Here is a 17835-nt window from a genome sequence, read left to right on the forward strand (position 1 = left end):
CAAAGTTATTTTTATTTTACAAAGACGCATATTCCTTCTTAATAGAAATTTTCTATTTTAATTAATCAAAGAAATGTATCACTTCTTCAGTGGTTTGCAATTCAGAATCCTCTTCCTTGCAAAAAAGAATTTATTCAATCATGCATGGACATATCATCATTAATTGAAGGTTCCATAGGTTTAATAGAAACTTCTATGAAAATAATACCAAAATCAATAATATATCAATTCAATCCTTCTTGCACTATAATAGTCTTCAAAAGATTTTGATGCAAATTCTTTTATATTTTCTATCTGTAATGTTTTGATAGGATAATTAAGAAAATATGCTCTAAAATAAATAAGCATAGATATAAGATTTTCAAACACTATATTTTGAATTAATAATAATATAATATATAATTTTTTGTTTAATGCATCAACAAGGACCAAAAAATAATGAAATGATCTAGATATTGGATTAATAGGACCACAAATATTACCATGTAATTTTTTAAGCATTGGTGGTAATTCTCATGGAAGTTTTTAAATTGAAGGCCAAACAATCATCTTGCTTTACATACATACATGATATAATTCTATAGAATCTATATTTGTAAGTTTTAAATTATGTCTAATTATACATGAAATTATCTTCTAAAATAATGTGGATCTTAGATGTCTCAATCATCTATGCAAGAAAGAAATGCAACCTTTGTGATAGATGATGCAAAATTAAATATAATAGAAGGCCGAATTACAATCTGATATAAATCATTTATTATAATAAAGGTTTTTTTAACAACTTTATGATTCTATATAAGAACCAAAGCTTCCTGCCTATCTAAAATGGCAGTTGAGAGGTGATAACTATTGACATGCATATCTTAATAACTAATCAATTTTTGACGTACTGAGGGTGCAAACATTGCATGTTTATATTTTATAATGGAACTTGTAAGCAATTTTACCATTGCTATTCCTTCTTGGAAACAAAATGCATTTTCTCCAGCCATGGTCATCAAATTTCTAATTTGTTAAGTTGAAGATTTTTTAGTAAAAGACCGTCTATGTTGTAGGATACTATGTGTTATTGCAAAATCAATGCATGCATCATTTAATTCATCATTAGAGGTTTTGTCATTCATATAAGCCTCTAAATCATCAATACTAATTGAGTCGAGAAATGCATCTATGATATGAACTTCATTAGCTTCAATATGAAGTTTCTTATTTTTTTTATAATATTTTAATAAAGTATTTTAAAATATAGCACACATATTCTAAATATCTAATCATCCCACATTTATGACATGAATATATCTTTGATTTTATTTTTTACTACAATTAATAGTAGAATATTTATTCTTTTTATATGGATGAAAATAATCACAACTATGATTGCCTTGGTACTTATGAGTACCTTTCTTATATTTATATAATTTTTTCTTAGACTTTGAAATATTAAATGTATAAAATTCTAGAACAAAGATTCCAATAAAACAAGCTTCTACATTACGCAAGAATAGCTCATTTTGTTTCTCCATAAGAAATAGATAGGACATGAGATCAAGATGACTTTGAAATTTCATGTTCCTATATTATTGTACAAGTATAGTAGATGCAAAAGGAAATGTAGAGAGTTTTTTCAATCATTTCTTCTTTAGAAATGCTTTATCCATACAACCATAGTTATAAGACAATATAATATATTTTCTAGTTGAAAGCTTTTAAATTTGAAAAAATTTAAGACACATAAATGTGTCCAATCATAATGTGCACTAAAAAAGAAAATGGTCTTTTAATGATCAAACCTAGATTTAAGTTTCTCTCAAAGCTCAATTGAATCTTTCACTTTCAAATATTGATGTTACAATGCAAGTACACGATGACAATAAAAGAAAAGAAGTGCTTTCTAATGGATAGCAAAAAAAATAGAAGTACTTATAATAGAAGATTCTTCAAATAAAATTACATCTAAGAGTTATTTTGCAAATAAAATTTTTTTGCCATTTTTACCTATAATAAGTAATTATTTCCATCAATATCCAATGATGGAAACAGAAGAGCTTGAAAATGTTGGAATATAGTAGTATTAATTGGAACCATAGTAGAAGTAGTTGAGGATGTTGAAGTATTCATTATAAATAAATTTATAAAAAAATATATAAGATTAAGGAGAAAAAGTTGAATAAAATGCACCTTAAAATGTAAAGCCAAATAAAATAATAAAATTGAATTTGAAATCAAAAATATCAAAAATTTGAAGAGATTTTTTTTTTTTTTTTTTTTTTTTTTTTTTTGCAAAAATAAAAGTGTGCAATGGACTGTGACAATAGTGGTAGATAGAGGAAATAATGGCAGATGGTAGTGGCAAATGGCAAGGCATGGTAGTTGATAGTAGGATATAGCAACTTGATAAGATCCAACAATCAATAGCAAGGCACAGTGTCGTATTATGTATATTCTTGCTTGAGAATGCATTAGGTGCCTAAATGTGGAAGGTGAGTAGAAATGCAAGAACAATCCTATCAAGTTTAATAGAATCTTAAATGACCTTAAGTAACTTTAATAATTATAATCAAACTTTGACCAATCCAAAATAAATTTAAAAGAAGTTATGAAAGAAACACAAAGAAGTTTGAAACTAATTTCAAAGAAAAATAACAAAAAATCTTTAAAAAATATAAAAATAAACTTTTAAAGAAATAATAATAATTTAAAAGAAATATTAGAAATTAAAATCTTTAAAGAAATAATAAAGAATCCTAAAAAAATATTAAAAATAAAAATTTTAATATAACTCTAATTAAAATTCTAATTGAACCTTAATCAAATCTTAGATCAAATCCTAATTGAAACCCTAATTGGACCTTAATCAAATCTTATATCAAATCCTAATAAAATCCTAATAAAATCTTAAATCTTAGACAAATCCTAGACAAATCCTAATTAACCTTTAGTCAAGTTCTAAACCAAATCTCAAGAAAATCCTAATCTTAACCAAATCCTAGACCAAATCCTAAGCCTAAACCAATCATAGACAAATCCTTAACCAAATCCTATAGCAAATTAGAACCTTGACAACTAATAATCAAACCATTGATATCAACTCAAAATTTATATACTTCTTAATATCTTACTTAGGAATAAGTATGAGAAAGTTGAAATTGATCACAATTATCAATTAAGAAAAATACAAGATAATCTAATTGGGTATTGGGCGGCCTCCTACTCCAACCTGAATGTTGAACTTCCAACACCAACATCTCCTTCTTGAACCATTGAATTGCTTTCAAATTTCACCTAAATATTAAAAATTAAGTCTAGTATTCATATAAAAAAATTCACTTCAATCCAATTGGTAAATTGCTAAAGATCTTAGAAACACTCAATGACCTTCAAATTCCAATTTTTGAGACCTCAATCTATAAAACATTTTACACACTTCAATCTATTTGTTTGTTTTACCTCAAAATTTTCACACATTTAAAACTAGTACACCAACACACTATCCAAAATTCACCCACATACATACCACAAAACTCAAGAAATCCTCAAATTTGTAAACATAGTTTTGTTTTTCAAAATCTAAATCAATTAAGAACATCACTAATTTTGAAAATCCCTCAAAAAATTAATATTAATTCAATTGATATAAAATCAACGCCCAAAAATCTTTCTTCAATTTTTCTTCAAAATTCCACTCTCCAATCTAACGAAAAAAACTCCAAAGTTGCCATATGGATGTAGTTTTATGTCTCAAGGTCTAATTTTGACCTAAATTGACAATTAATCCTCTCTCGGTATTAATTTTTAGTAATTTGAGATAATTTTACTTTATATTATTATTAAATCTCTCTTAAACATGCTTATATTAATTTATTATCTCATTTATTTTGATTTGGCTCATTTATGCTTCTTCAAAATAAATAGAAGTCTCTTCTACAAAAAAATAGAATTAAAACTAAATCTTTTATTATCTTTCTATCTTTTATCTTTATTTTTTCTACTATATCTTTTTGCTAAGATTTTCTATAATAACATCCATATTGTTTATTTTTTACTATATAATTGTATTACCATACAACAATGGCAACTTACTAGTAGGATCATAAAAATAGGCAATGTCATATAGCGTGATTTGCTATCTGTGAATACACTAGGTATCTAGCTGTAGAGAGTTAAGCTTAAACCTTTATATGAATCTTGTCTTAGCTTCTAAAACTCCTTTATTTTGCATTAAACTCAAAATATAACAAAATCCCTTGAAAACATATTTTTCCCGCAAAGGATTTTCTCTTCCCGAATTTTAGAAATTCATAACTCTTGATCTAACTGTTCAATTTGTCTAAAATTTATAGGGTAGATAGAATTCACCCTTAAGTTTTATTACAAAAAAACCAACTGTAAATTCACTTCCAATCTTCTATCATCTAAAAAACCCTAGTAGACGCTCTAAATCCTAATTTACAAGCACCTGAGCACTATTTTCTTAATATCTCAAGAAGTTAATATTCAAATGTCATCAAACTTATATATAAAATTTATTAATATGAATATACACATTTCCTGAAATTTTGAGCCAAAACCTTGTCAAATTGCTCAAGATACAACAACTAGTAAATCGGGTTACTTACTACCCTTAGATTGCATGCACTAACTTCAAAATCCAATAACTCCTTCACTTCAACTTGGAATCTAGCAAGCAGTATGCAAAAAGTGTAGCCACAAAAGTGCTCTCTCTAGTTGCAGTTGCTAATCCTCAATTGCCCTCTGTATGCATGCGTTATGCTAAAAAGAGTGACAGTAGCTCCCACATCAACACCTTAACTTTGAGCGCCTATATCTCCTTCATATAAACTCCAAATCATACAAAACTTGTACCAAAACCATAGCCAAAAACCTAAACTTCCTGACCCTGGCCTTCAAAGCTCAAATGGCCCCGAAAAACTAACCCTAATTCCTAATATGGCCTCGGGCAGCCTCCTCAAAGCTCATTGGTCATGATTTTTACCAATAGGAATGGAGATTTTCATCATCCATCTCTATTCATCTATATTGGTGCCCTAATTACTCCTTTTGCTACCAAAACCCTTCTTCAATCCTTTTTCTTATAAGATTTATATAATTTATACTCTAAACATCAAATAAAAGAACTAAAATAAGTTTTCAAATGTCATCAATGTCTAACATAGGTGACTCTAAATATTTAGAAGTTACTATCAACCAAAACCAATTTTAAAACCCACTATCAAAAAGAAAATTAAAGTTATACAAATTTTGTATTAATTTTTTTAAACAACCTCTTTTCAAGATAATAATCAAATTATATTCTACAACCAATTAAAATCTACTAATATGGCTCTCAGCATGTTACTTAATAAATTATATATTAAGTACATAATTACATTATTTTCATATAGTAGCCGAACCACAACACGACAGCATGACAAGGGCATAGTAGGTAGGATGTAGAGTACAAAGCAATGTAGTGTAGAAAAAAAAACATGGAAAAAGCAAAGGATAAGGTACATACAAGTTTTTAAGAACCAAGACTAGTGCATAGGAGTAGTCATGGTGATAACGTGTTGAGAATGTTTGGAGAGACATAAGAGTAGCTGGAAGTAATGTACATACACAAGAGAGTGTATAGAAGGAGAGAGAGCTTTTAATCTATTTATGGATGTGGTTGTCTCTTATATATAAAGAGAAGGAGAAAAGATAAACGATTTCTCTTCACTACATTCCAAATACTATAGCCACAGCATTTATTGTAAACTACAATAAATATTATAGAGAGTGGTGGCTACATTTAATGCTCTCAATAGAATGAGACACCACTAAACAACATAGAAGACCCACTTCTATTATTGAACAAACAAAACAATTTTTTTTAAAATCCTTTATTTTATTCAGTACTATTATATTGAAAATGGAAAAACCTTTGACTATTTAATACACAAATGCAATGCATTTATAAAAGCAAGTGCAACAAATTACTTACTCAGATTTCAAAGACTATTTTGCAACAAGTTGCAATCATCCAATAGCATTAACACCAATTATACTATTTTCATAAATCAAAATAAAAAAAAATACACAAAATTTATTTGTTAAGGAATTCCGAGTGAAGAATTCAGAGCCACAAGAAAGGATATTAATTATTCCTCCAACAAAACTGCTCCATCAGGAAGTCACACAGTCAAGAGTCTAAAACCCATTCCGGCAGTATTCGAATCGTCGTCCTCTTCGAAGTCTACGTTGAGTCCATTGGGAGCAGCCACTCTACTCTGGTAACTGAAGGGGTTTGACATTTTCGAAACCCGGATGGCTTAAGTAGGAGAAAGTGGATGTGGGAAAGGCGCGACGCCATGGCGACCGACGCGCGGTGATGGACACGACGGCGACGACGCTGGGCGTGAGCAGGAGGATCGCTGGCACGTCGGGCCACTACTACTCGGGGATCTCCCCACTTGGGTTTCTCGCAGGGCGCCGGAAATCCATCAACAGAAGCATCAGAAGCATCAACATCAGCATCATGTTCTCTCTCTCGCACCTGGGACGCGCCATTCAATGGCCCACATAATATCCCTCTGCAGATGTCCCTTCCTCGTGCGCTAATCATCACCCATCACTCGCATTTCCTGCTGTTGTTGTTGCTGCTGTTGGATCACAGGCTTTACTGGAATGATCCATGAGCGTGTGAGTGGTGGTGGTACCTACAAGCGGGACATTCGGTAACCGAGGTGGGTTTTTTCTCTTCTTTTTTCTTTTTTCTTCGCGCGCGCGCTTTGTGAAAGGAAGTGGGTGTGCTGTGCGGGGATTCTGTGTGTTGTAGGTGTTGTTGTTATGATGCTGCGCGTGTTTGATTTGGGTGGTGGTGGGAGATGGTGATCTGTGGGGTGGTGGGAGATGGTGGCCTGTGGGGTGGTGGGTATCGAGGGGTGGGTTTTGGGCTGGGCGAGCGAGAGAGAGAGGGTTTCTTGATGTCGTCTGGGGTGATTTGAGCCAATGTCGGCAGGAATTGGTGGCAGGAAGGTGAGAATTGCGAGAGGTGGAGATTCGGGAGGAGAGGGGCGCAATGGCGGAGAAAGGCGGTCTCGGAACAGTTGGGGCGCTTAGTCTGTCGGTCATTTCCTCGGTGGCCATCGTTATTTGCAACAAGACGCTCATCACTACGCTCGGTTTCTGCTTCGGTACGAGGAATTCCTCGGATATGTGTTCCCTGGCTTCTGTCTACTTTCTTAAAAACCAGATCTCGAAGTTATCTAGTAATTTGCTGGTTCTTTGAGGAGAATCCGAAGATGCTTGGGGTTGTGTTACTTCGTTAGTGCCTCTTTGGAGAATTCCTTCCGGTTGAGGGCTGTGTGTTTGGTAGCTTCACCTTTTTTGATTTTTTAATTTCGGGACGAGACAGTGGGTACACATACCTCCAACAGCATGAGCGTCTGACGACAGTGGATCCGTGAACTGAATGTGTTTTTTTCCTAGCTGGCCGGCCCGGTGTGCGTGGTATCGTACTGTAGGGTACAACTGCGTTTTTCAGTAGGTGAATAGTTGAGTTTAGTTCCGCAGAGATTGCCGTTTTATACAGTGCGCTGCCCTGTTGTGGGATGGAAACATCTGAGGAACTACGATGGAGTGGTTTGCGCTGCTATTTTTCTCAATTTAAGACTATCTTTCCTCTTCCACAAGGACACGTTACGTGCTTTCCCGTATACTTCTTCTTCTTTTCTTTCTTTCTTTCTTTCTCTCTCCCTCTTTTTTTTTTTTTTTTTTTTTTTCTTTTTTCTTTTTTCTTCTCCTATCCACAACGAGGACACGTAGAAAAGACGAAGTTCTACAGAGCTGGAAATTGTTTTTTGATATGTGTGGCGAGCGACTTGATTAGAGTAGGTTACAGTAGTGCGCTGCATTTGCTTTTGAAATCAGCAATTCTCATCATCATAAGTGATCAAATGTTGTGGTCTCACGTGATTTGCATTAGTGGTCAGGTTTGTCAGGTTGGCGATCACTTAGAATAGCGAGATTTTAAAAGTTGATTACGTACTTTTCACTTCATCTTATTTTGAATTCTTCGTGTTTAGGGAAGAGGTATTTCTTTGACCTTCTGTGTTCGTTTAGTACAGCTACCACATTGACAAGCTGGCATCTAGCGGTGACATTCTGCTCACTTCACGTTGCACGATCATTGAAACTATTTGAGCACAAGCCTTTCGACTCACGGACACTGTTTGGGTTTGCTATACTGAACGGAATTTCCATCGGCTTACTAAATTTGAGCTTAGGTTTCAACTCTGTTGGATTTTATCAGGTATGTTGAAGATTGTAAATGTAAAGGTGGTTACTGTTGGGTTAGGATAGGAAAGCAAAAAAAGATCAAAAAAAATTCTACCAATTCATCAGTTCTCTGCTGTTACGATTCCTGGTCTGCTGCGGTGAACTGGAACTGAGTGTCAGGGAGTCCGAGTAATATCTTTACAACTTTGTCCCAGATGACTAAACTTGCAATCATTCCATGCACAGTGTTACTGGAAACAGTTTTCTTCAGGAAACGCTTCAGGTTTGTGCGATATTACCACTTGTAGGGTAGCGTTGATGATCGTTAGGGCGATAGTCAGAAAAGTGGAGTTAATGATCAAAGTCTTCCAATACTTTTTGGATATTCGTATTGCGGGGCCATTACTATGCTAATCCATTGGACATTTTTGATTGAGAGGGACTAAGATCGTGTGTTTTCTGATGTGATGGCAGTCAGAGGATTCAGTTTTCGATAGCGTTATTACTCTTTGGTGTGGGAATCGCGACTGTCACAGACATGCAGCTTAACTTCCTTGGTTCTGTTATCTCTTGCTTAGCCATTGTGACTACTTGTGTAGCACAAATTGTATCCTTTCCATGCACGGATTTTGATACGTCTTTGGCAAAGGTCAAGTATGTTAACCAACTGTGAGGATGTGTTTAATTAATCATAATTGTATAGTGCAATTTACTGGGTTCCCAGTGTTCTACTAGGAAGCAACGGAACTTGCAAAGATTATTAGATGTGTCCTCCGGTTGTGTTGTCTAGGACATGTTTTCAATTTTATTTTTGTTTTGGATCACTTTCCGTGGTGAGGTAGCTGCAGTTTTTCAGCGTTCAGAATCACATGATATCTTAGATAATAACTTGCAGTTTGTTCTAAAATTTTGCTCCTGAACTTCGGGATGGTAGATGACCAACACCATTCAGAAAAGGTTCAAAGTTTCATCTACACAGCTTTTGTACCAATCCTCTCCATATCAAGCTGCTACGCTATTTGTAGCGGGACCCTTCCTTGATGCTGCCTTGACCAACCGAAATGTGTTCAGTTTTGACTATACTTCATATGTTCTGGTGAGTACACATGATTAACTACTTAGAACATTAACTTGTGTGAAGATAATCGCAAACTTGCACCCTAAAATAGGGGTAGGAAACGCATCAATTACATGGTAAGGCTGTTGTTGTGTTTTTGGAAGAATGACTTCTCTTTCCAAGATCCCTGTAAATCATCTGGGTAATGTTGACTAATCTCCTATGTCAGTTCGGGATCATTGATAAACTTCCATGCGCTTTTACGTGCTCACCGTGGCTTGTTGGGATGCCAGTTCTTCGTCGTGCTTTCATGTCTGATATCTGTATCAGTCAACTTCAGCACGTTTTTAGTTATTGGAAAGACATCTGCGGTGACTTATCAAGTGCTTGGGCACCTGAAAACGTGCCTGGTTTTGGCGTTTGGATATATCCTGCTAAAGAATCCCTTCAGCTGGCGCAATATCTTTGGAATATTGATAGCAGTGATCGGGATGGGATTGTACTCGTACGCATGCGTGTTGGAAAGTCAACAGAAGGCTGAGGAACTTCCTATTTCAACTTCTCAGGTATCATGTCCTTCTTTTCTGGTTTTTGTTGCGCTGAGTACATCTAGCAGAAGTTGTTACCTAGGATATTCTTTGTTAGCTGCTAATAGTCTCCTGAAAGAAGGTTGCATTTACCGAGCTTATTTTCTGGAATTGCTCGCGTTGTCACTCTTAGTTTTTTCTGAATCAACTTAGTGCTTTGTTGCTCAGGTTTCGAAAGAGGATGAGTTATCTGTGTCTTTGGACGCGGATGAGAGCACTGAAACCGATCCGCTTCTTGAGGATGCTAACATGAAAGTTGGTTCTCCTTGGGGCAACAAGACTGGTTTTGGAAAAGATCTGCGTGCATGACAAATGTGCTCCAATTCTGCAGTAGAATACTGTTGTGATTACATTTCCTCATGGGACGAACAGGGAGTTCAAAAGATATCAAACCCCACAGTTTGTATTAGGAAGTTGCACAGGACGCATCTACATTGATCTTGTGCTCGACCTTGCCATTGAAAATTGTTGTCAAATAGGATTAAGCACTCCTGCAACTGTTCTAAAGACCGGCATCTATTCCTGCTGAGTTGAAGAGGCATGCGTACGCCACTCTTGTTAGTGCAATAGACCCAACTTCTAGAATCTCAACATATTCTTCCATTCTTTTTGTAAAAAAACATTTATTCAAAGCCATGAACTTATGTTTTTCTACAATGAGATGGATAATATGTGATTTTACGAAGTTATGGATGTAATGGAGTGACTTTATTAGCATTCTTTTTGTTATAGGACTAGGCATAATAACAACGTTACAATTATCACAATTTCTTGTGTCCACTTGCAACTTGAATTTACAGTTGTCCTGTTTAAATTTGTTTTATATAATTATTTATCACTCACTCATGGATAAAGTCTGCATGTGGTAAAAGAGAAAGGCAAAATATATAGAAAACAAGATATGTGTGACAAAGTTAAATGAAACTGAAAGATGGATAAATAGTGTGTAAATAAGAGTTTAGTTGCTTTGCATGAAAAATCAGGTGGGGATGGTGGTTTTAAACAACAAGAATCATCAAAAATCTGGAAGATCTTTTTAATTCAAGTTAATATGAAGAAAGAGCTGTAATGAGCAAAAATATATTAACTTGCAACATCTTGTTTTGATGATAATCATGATATTATAAACAGTTTTAGGCCTGTCACAATAACAGCATCTGTTAAAAACACTCTAATTTCAATCAGTGTATCAATCAATATATTAATAGTAATTTAATAAAAATGATAAGTTTTATAAGACAATGTTAAACACGTTATTGGCGAAAATCAGCAATGATGTTTATTCTTGTAACAAACTCTGTAATTATGTAGTGAAACCTGAATTAATCAATGACACAAAGTATTAAAATTTTGAATTCTTAGTTATTAATGTCAAAGAATATGAAGTGGATGTATTTTCAGTTAATTAATAAATCATAATTTCTTAAAGGCAATCAATATATGATTTTTTGATATATATATAGAAGTTTTTTTTTGAAATGATAGTTTATCAGAATAATAAAAATAATTTACACTTTTCATTAAAATTATTATTTGAATAAAGAATGATATCATGTATTCTTGTTAAATTTATGAAATTTGTTAAAGAACATAGATTTACTACAATCATATTGAGATCTGAAAACAAATTATAAACAAAATATATTACATACTTAAGCCATTACTGAAATTATTTTAAACTAATCATTTAATTTAAATTTGAATTTTAACGTTAATCTTTTTTTATTTGTATTTTTATTATAATTATTATTTTTGTTTCTCTGATTTTTATAATGACATATTCTCCTTATGTACCTTCTTACCAATCAACATTTTCTTTCCAAAAAAACATTTTACTGACCAATCAATCAGATTAGAATATTTTAATGAAATCTAATATTTAATTTGTGAAAAATAATTAATTTAAAAATGGATATACATTAATAGATGGCCAACAAAATAGCTCGTAATACAATTGCAAATACGTTTTGTGCAACTGACACTAAGATTATAAAATCTATTTTTAAGATAAATATATTATCAAAAATATTAATCAATTTCAAATGATAATTTAATTAATAAGAAATAAATATTTCTATTTAAAAATATTATTAAATATTATAAATTTTTAAATTATAACTTTGATTTATTAAAAATAATTGTAATATTATAAAAAAAGTACATTTAAAGTCATACATCCATGATCAATCTTAATTATTTTATTGAAATCAGTTATGATGTTATACACTTTGATAAGATTTTTTTTTAACACACTCAAAGTATATGTAACTACATAATAGACACATGTCAAGGATATGAATCTCAAGAAAAGAAAATCTCAATACACTTTCATATTACTCAAAAAGACTAAAAAAATCTTTCAAAGATGGTAATATATTGAAGTAGAATGGCTATTGCCAAAGCAAGAAGACTGGAAAGTCTTAAAACAAGAATAAGGACTAAAAAAACCTTGACAAGAGTGAAAAATGCTTCACTCTTGCCTCTATACATACTCTTTAACTAAGAGCTACATGGCAATGTTTTATAAAACTTCCAATATATGTTAACTAGAGACATGTCTCAACTTATAAACCAAGTTATCTATATCTGCACCACATAGTTAGCTTGTTCCATAAGCTACCAACACATTGTTGTATTACGTGAAGCCTTGCTTGAGAATGAACCAAGCACCTAGCTATGAAAGATAGAAGAAAAATTGCAACAACAAGATTCTAATTCTTATAGAATCTTAAATAATTCCAATTAAATCTTAACAATGCTAATCAAGCTTGAATCAAATCTAAAAAAAACCTCAAAGAAATTATGAAAGAAGCATGAAAAAATCCAAAAGAAATTCAAAAGAAATATTAGAATAAAATCCTAAATATATCTTAAATAAATTCCAATCAATCTTAATTTAATCCTAATTAAAATCCTAGTAGTCCTTATTTAAATTATAAGTCAAATCCTAACTAAATCCTAAACAATCTTAAATCCTAAATAAATCCTAAATCCTAACCAATTCCTAAACTTTAAATCAAATCCTAATCAAATTAACCTAATCCTAAGGCAATTTAGAACCTCAATATCTATTAATTACACCATTGATCTTACTTAAGATTTTACACACCTTTTGATAATTAAGTTGGCAATTAGCACAAAAAATTTGAAAAAGATCAAATTTACCAAATAGAAGATTAATCCTAAATTCCGCTCGGGTGTTGACTAGCTTCCTATTCCAATCTAAATGTTGAACTTTCAATATTAATATCTCCCTGAATCATTAAATTGCTTCCAAAATATACCTAAACTATTAGAAATCAAGTCTAGTTTTTATACAAAAAAAAATTCACTTCAATTCAATCAACTAATTGCTAATGATCTTAAAATACTCACTAATTCTTGAATTCCAATTTATGAGATCTCAACTTGTAAAAACCTTCATATACTTTGATCCAACCATTTGATTGATTTCAAAATTATACACATACTAACAACTAAAATATCAATATATTGTCCAAAATTCACTCATATACAAACCACAAAAGTCAAGAAATCCTCAATTTTCTAAACATAATTTTATTTTTCAAAATCTAATCCAACTAAGAACATTACTAACTTTAAAAATCTCCCAAAAACTGAATATTAATTTGATTGACATAAAAAAAAATGTTCAAAAATCTCTTTGTAAGTCTACTTTCAAATCCCACTCTTTGATGTCTAAAAGAATCCCCTCAGTGGTCGAAAGTGCATGGTTTTGTGCCTTGGAATTTGATTTCAACCCAAGTTGACAACCAATCCTCTCTAGGTATCAATATTTGGTAATTTGAGGTAATTTTTGCTTGAATCTATTAGCAACTCTTTTCTAAATATGTCTATATCAATTAATTATCTCATTTAATTTGATTTGAGGCATTTATGTTCCTATAAAGTAAATAAAAGTCTCTTTTTATAAAGATAGTATTAAGACTAAACCTTTTATTACTTTCTTATCATTTATCCTTATTTTTCTACTATATCTTTCTACTAGGCTCTTTTATAATAATATCCATTTTTTTTATTTTTTACCATATAGTTATATTACTATAAGACAAAGTATGGTATGTGGTTATCTTATTGACTAAGTTTTTAATCTACCAATCAATTACAAATACATATAAAATCAAAACTATATCTATAAAGCTTTCAAGAAGCTTCTCTAGAAGATATTATGATATTACTTCTACCTAATCATATAAGTAACTTTTAGAATAAATGTGTATATCCATGACATCACCTCTCTTTTTAAGGGTAAGTTTTATAAGAAAAATCATCATCTTTTATAGATGATAATATTGCTCATTTTGATTTTAATAGATGTTGTCAATGAAAAGCCTCAATTTTCTTTCCTGCATTTGTAAGATTCTTTGTTAACTCCTATTTGTATTTATTAATATCATATCCGCACTAATGAAAATAATATTCTATGTTATTTTTACACCACCTTGAATCTAAGACTTCTTCTACCTCGAACTCTTGATTATTATCTACTTTTATAAGAAGAGGGGGCATTTGTCTTCTTTTTGAGATATTCATTGTCTTATATGGCTCAAAAAGAAATACATGGAATACAAGATGGATCTTTATAGACTCTGATAGATATAATCAATAAGCAACAATTTTGACTTATTTACAAATAGAAAAAGATTTAAGTCTACAATAATCCAACTTGTCACAAAGACAAGTAGTCTTGATATTGCAATGAAGTATCCATATTTTGTCACCTACAATGAATTGTAGTTGTTCCTTACAATAGGCATCTACATCATTCTTTAGTCATTCTTGAGCTTCTTTTAACTATGCCTTGATTGTTGCATGTAGCTCTAACAAACAATTTGTCAAATCTTCTACCATAGGAATATCAACTTTTAAAAATTCAAAAGTATCAAGTCATGGATGATAACCATAATTGGCAAAAAAAAAGTTTTTATCGAATAGAAGAATATACCAAATTATTATAGGTAAACTTTATCAATGGCAAAAGAATAGTCTAATCATCTTAATGATAGTTGATGGTATATCTCAAATATTATTCCAAAATTTAATTTATTTGTTTTGTTTGCCTTTCAATGTAAGAATAAAAAACTAAAGTTTTATATCTATTTTTAGAATTTCAAAAAGCATATTCTAAAATATTGATATAAATTAAGTCTTCTTATTTAATATAATATCCTTGGACAATCTATAATAACAAAAGATGTTGTCAAAAAAAACTTTAGTCATTTCTTCACCTATGATAGATTTTGTACATAATAAAAAATGTGCCATCTTGATAAAATAATCTATTATCACAAATATAGAATCATACAAACCTAAGACTAGAAGATCTATAATAAAATCTATAGAAACAAAAGACCATGGTTGTTTTGAAATAAGTAATGGCTGAAGAAGTCGATAAGGTCAATGATGAGGAATTTTGGATCTTAAAAAAATATCACATAATTATACAAAGTCTTTAATTTCCTTCTATATTTAAAGCCACAAAAAATCTCTAAATATTAGTTCCAAAGTCTTATTGTATCAAAAATGTCTAGCTGTTGGAAAGTCATGATAAACTTGAAGAATATGTAATCAAACTTTGTCTTTTGAAAAATATAATCATTCCTCAAAATAAAGTGGATTATTCTTGAATTCAAACTTGAAAGTATTATGAAACTTAAAAGAATTATTCTTGATATGATAAATAAGAAGATCAAATGATATACATGATTGAATTTGCTTGATAAAGGATGAATCAACAATCAATGTTGATTTTATTACTTGAAGATGAAAATGCTTTGGCTTCAAAAAAAATTATTCTTTGTTAATCAAAAGTTGCATTTTATTCTTTTGATGCAAAATAAAAATATCTAAAAAAGTTATTTAAGAAATCTTATTATTTTTTGGATTAATAAGTGATCTTGAAATTAAATCTTAACAAAGATATGCTCTAATGGGCTTGGCGACAATTCAAAATATGTATTGGCATAAAATATTCAAGATTCTTATGGTCCATATAAACAATGATTGCATTAGAAGTGTCTTCTAGATAAAGATACTATTTTTGAAATGAATCTATAATTACAAGAAATTCTTTATAATGGATCTCATAGTTAATTTTGGCTATTGAAAATTTCTAGGAATGACAAGCTATCTGGTGGAACTTGTTATTTGCTTTTATTTGTAACAAAATAATACCTATAGCAAAATTTGATGCATCTATTTCTATGAAGAATGCCTTGAAAAAATCAACACAATACAAAATTGGTACAAAAATGAATATTGTCTTCAAGGCTTTAAAAGATACTTCAACTTCTTTGTTTTATTAAGGTTTATCTTTATATGTCAAGTATGTAAGAGGAGCCACAATTTGATTTTAATACTGGCTAAGAATACTACTTGATTTCTTTTTACCATCAAAAATGGGCATGGCATATATAGCAAAAGATGATCCTTCTTTTGCCATAGTAATAAAAGTTTTTATACCTACTAATAAGAATTTGGATGTATTAGGTTTATGTATTGTTACTTTTCTAACAAAATTTTAGATCAAACTATAAGCAAAATTAAGGTTACAAGAAATCTAATCTATTTGAGAATTATACTTTTCTAATTACAATAATTATAAAATAATTGAATTAAATAGAGATCTTATTACATTATATATTACTATGCTATTATGATCTTTAATTGCTATATTTAAAAGAAAACTTTCATGGATAACATCTCCATAAGATGGCAAATGACCATCTATGACTTCTATATATATGGATTTAGTTTACTTGACTAGCAATATTTTTTTTTGTAACAAATTCTTTATCTATAAAATAGATTGAGGTTCTTGAATCTAATAAGACTAAGACTTTGTGATTTTTTGGTCCTAAATAAATTTCTATTGTGAAATAAGGTGGAGAAATTAAAGAGAGAACAAGACTTTTATTAGGTGTTATAAAAGATTCTTATTGTATAATTTCTATTATAAGTAGAAAAACTTGTTTTTCAATACACTATCTTCTTTGGGAACCATGCTTCTCATTTTGTAATTCTACTGTTTCTTTGGACAATATTGAGCAATGTCTTTGGATTTTCTACAATATAGGTATAAATCTTCTTGATAACAATAAAAATTTTCTTGCTAAATAAGAGGTTTAAAAGGTATTGTGTCAATTTGCATAGGCTCTAGATTGAATAAATAAGCTTCTAAAAAATTTAAGGTGTCACTATGGATGGACTTGTACTTCTTCAATCAAATCTTTGTTCTTAACATCTTTCAAAGAATTAATTATCACATGTAATAGCTTAAGCAATAAATTGCTCTAATGAATCTACTATTGAAATTTTCAATAATAAATCTTTGATATCTTTTAATCCATATCAAAATTAATTAATAAAGGCTTTATCTTCCAATCCATATTGCAAGCAAGATTTTGGAATTTGGCAACATATGTAGTGGCTGAATGTGATCTTTGTTGTAGTAATACAAGCTTGATCTTTGCTACTATTTTTCAATGACTTTTTTCAAATTATCGCCATAAATAATTCTAAGAATAAATTCAAATCATAAAATAGTTATGAATCTTTTTTTATCAAAAGTATAAACTAAAAAAAAAGTACTTTCTAATATAAGCCTATGAATTATACTTGAGTAAATTAATTGGGATATTAGAAAGGATGCAACCTTAAATAAAGCTTAATTTATTGCAAAAATCCCTGAAATTTTGATCTTGTTCCATCAAACTTCATAGACATACTAATCTTTTCCTACCTTGTGCTTGTAGAAGCAAGATTATATGAATTTGGTTGTGAGATTGATCTACTTGCTTCTTTCAACTGCACAACTTTTTTATGTAGACTTTGGATTTTTTTTATATGTATAGGAATAGTGTCTCCATGATTTATGTTAAAAATATGTGAGATTTCTACTCTTATAAT

The 17835-nt window shown here is 30.6% G+C and overlaps 1 protein-coding gene across 3 annotated transcripts; it reads left to right on the plus strand.

Annotated features, from left to right (window-relative positions):
- The first annotated feature begins 6356 nt into the window (after positions 1 to 6356).
- On the plus strand, positions 6357 to 10673 carry LOC112288766 (UDP-xylose transporter 2). 3 transcript variants are annotated; one of them, XM_024533306.3, is made up of 8 exons: positions 6357 to 6728; positions 7017 to 7178; positions 8112 to 8296; positions 8478 to 8545; positions 8737 to 8911; positions 9197 to 9358; positions 9613 to 9885; positions 10075 to 10673. In XM_024533306.3, the coding sequence occupies exons 2-8, from the start codon at positions 7064 to 7066 to the stop codon at positions 10213 to 10215; spliced, it is 1119 nt and encodes a 372-aa protein (XP_024389074.1). In that variant the 5' UTR covers positions 6357 to 6728; positions 7017 to 7063; the 3' UTR covers positions 10216 to 10673. The 3 variants fall into 3 exon arrangements, with proteins under 3 accessions (XP_024389074.1, XP_024389076.1, XP_024389075.1); XM_024533308.3 differs by having other exon boundaries at positions 8737 to 8869; XM_024533307.3 differs by having other exon boundaries at positions 6592 to 6728; positions 7004 to 7178.
- Positions 10674 to 17835: the final 7162 nt, after the last annotated feature.

This window comes from Physcomitrium patens, chromosome 11, assembly GCF_059467195.1.
Source record: "Physcomitrium patens ecotype Gransden chromosome 11, ASM5946719v1, whole genome shotgun sequence".
Taxonomy (NCBI): Eukaryota; Viridiplantae; Streptophyta; class Bryopsida; order Funariales; family Funariaceae; genus Physcomitrium; species Physcomitrium patens.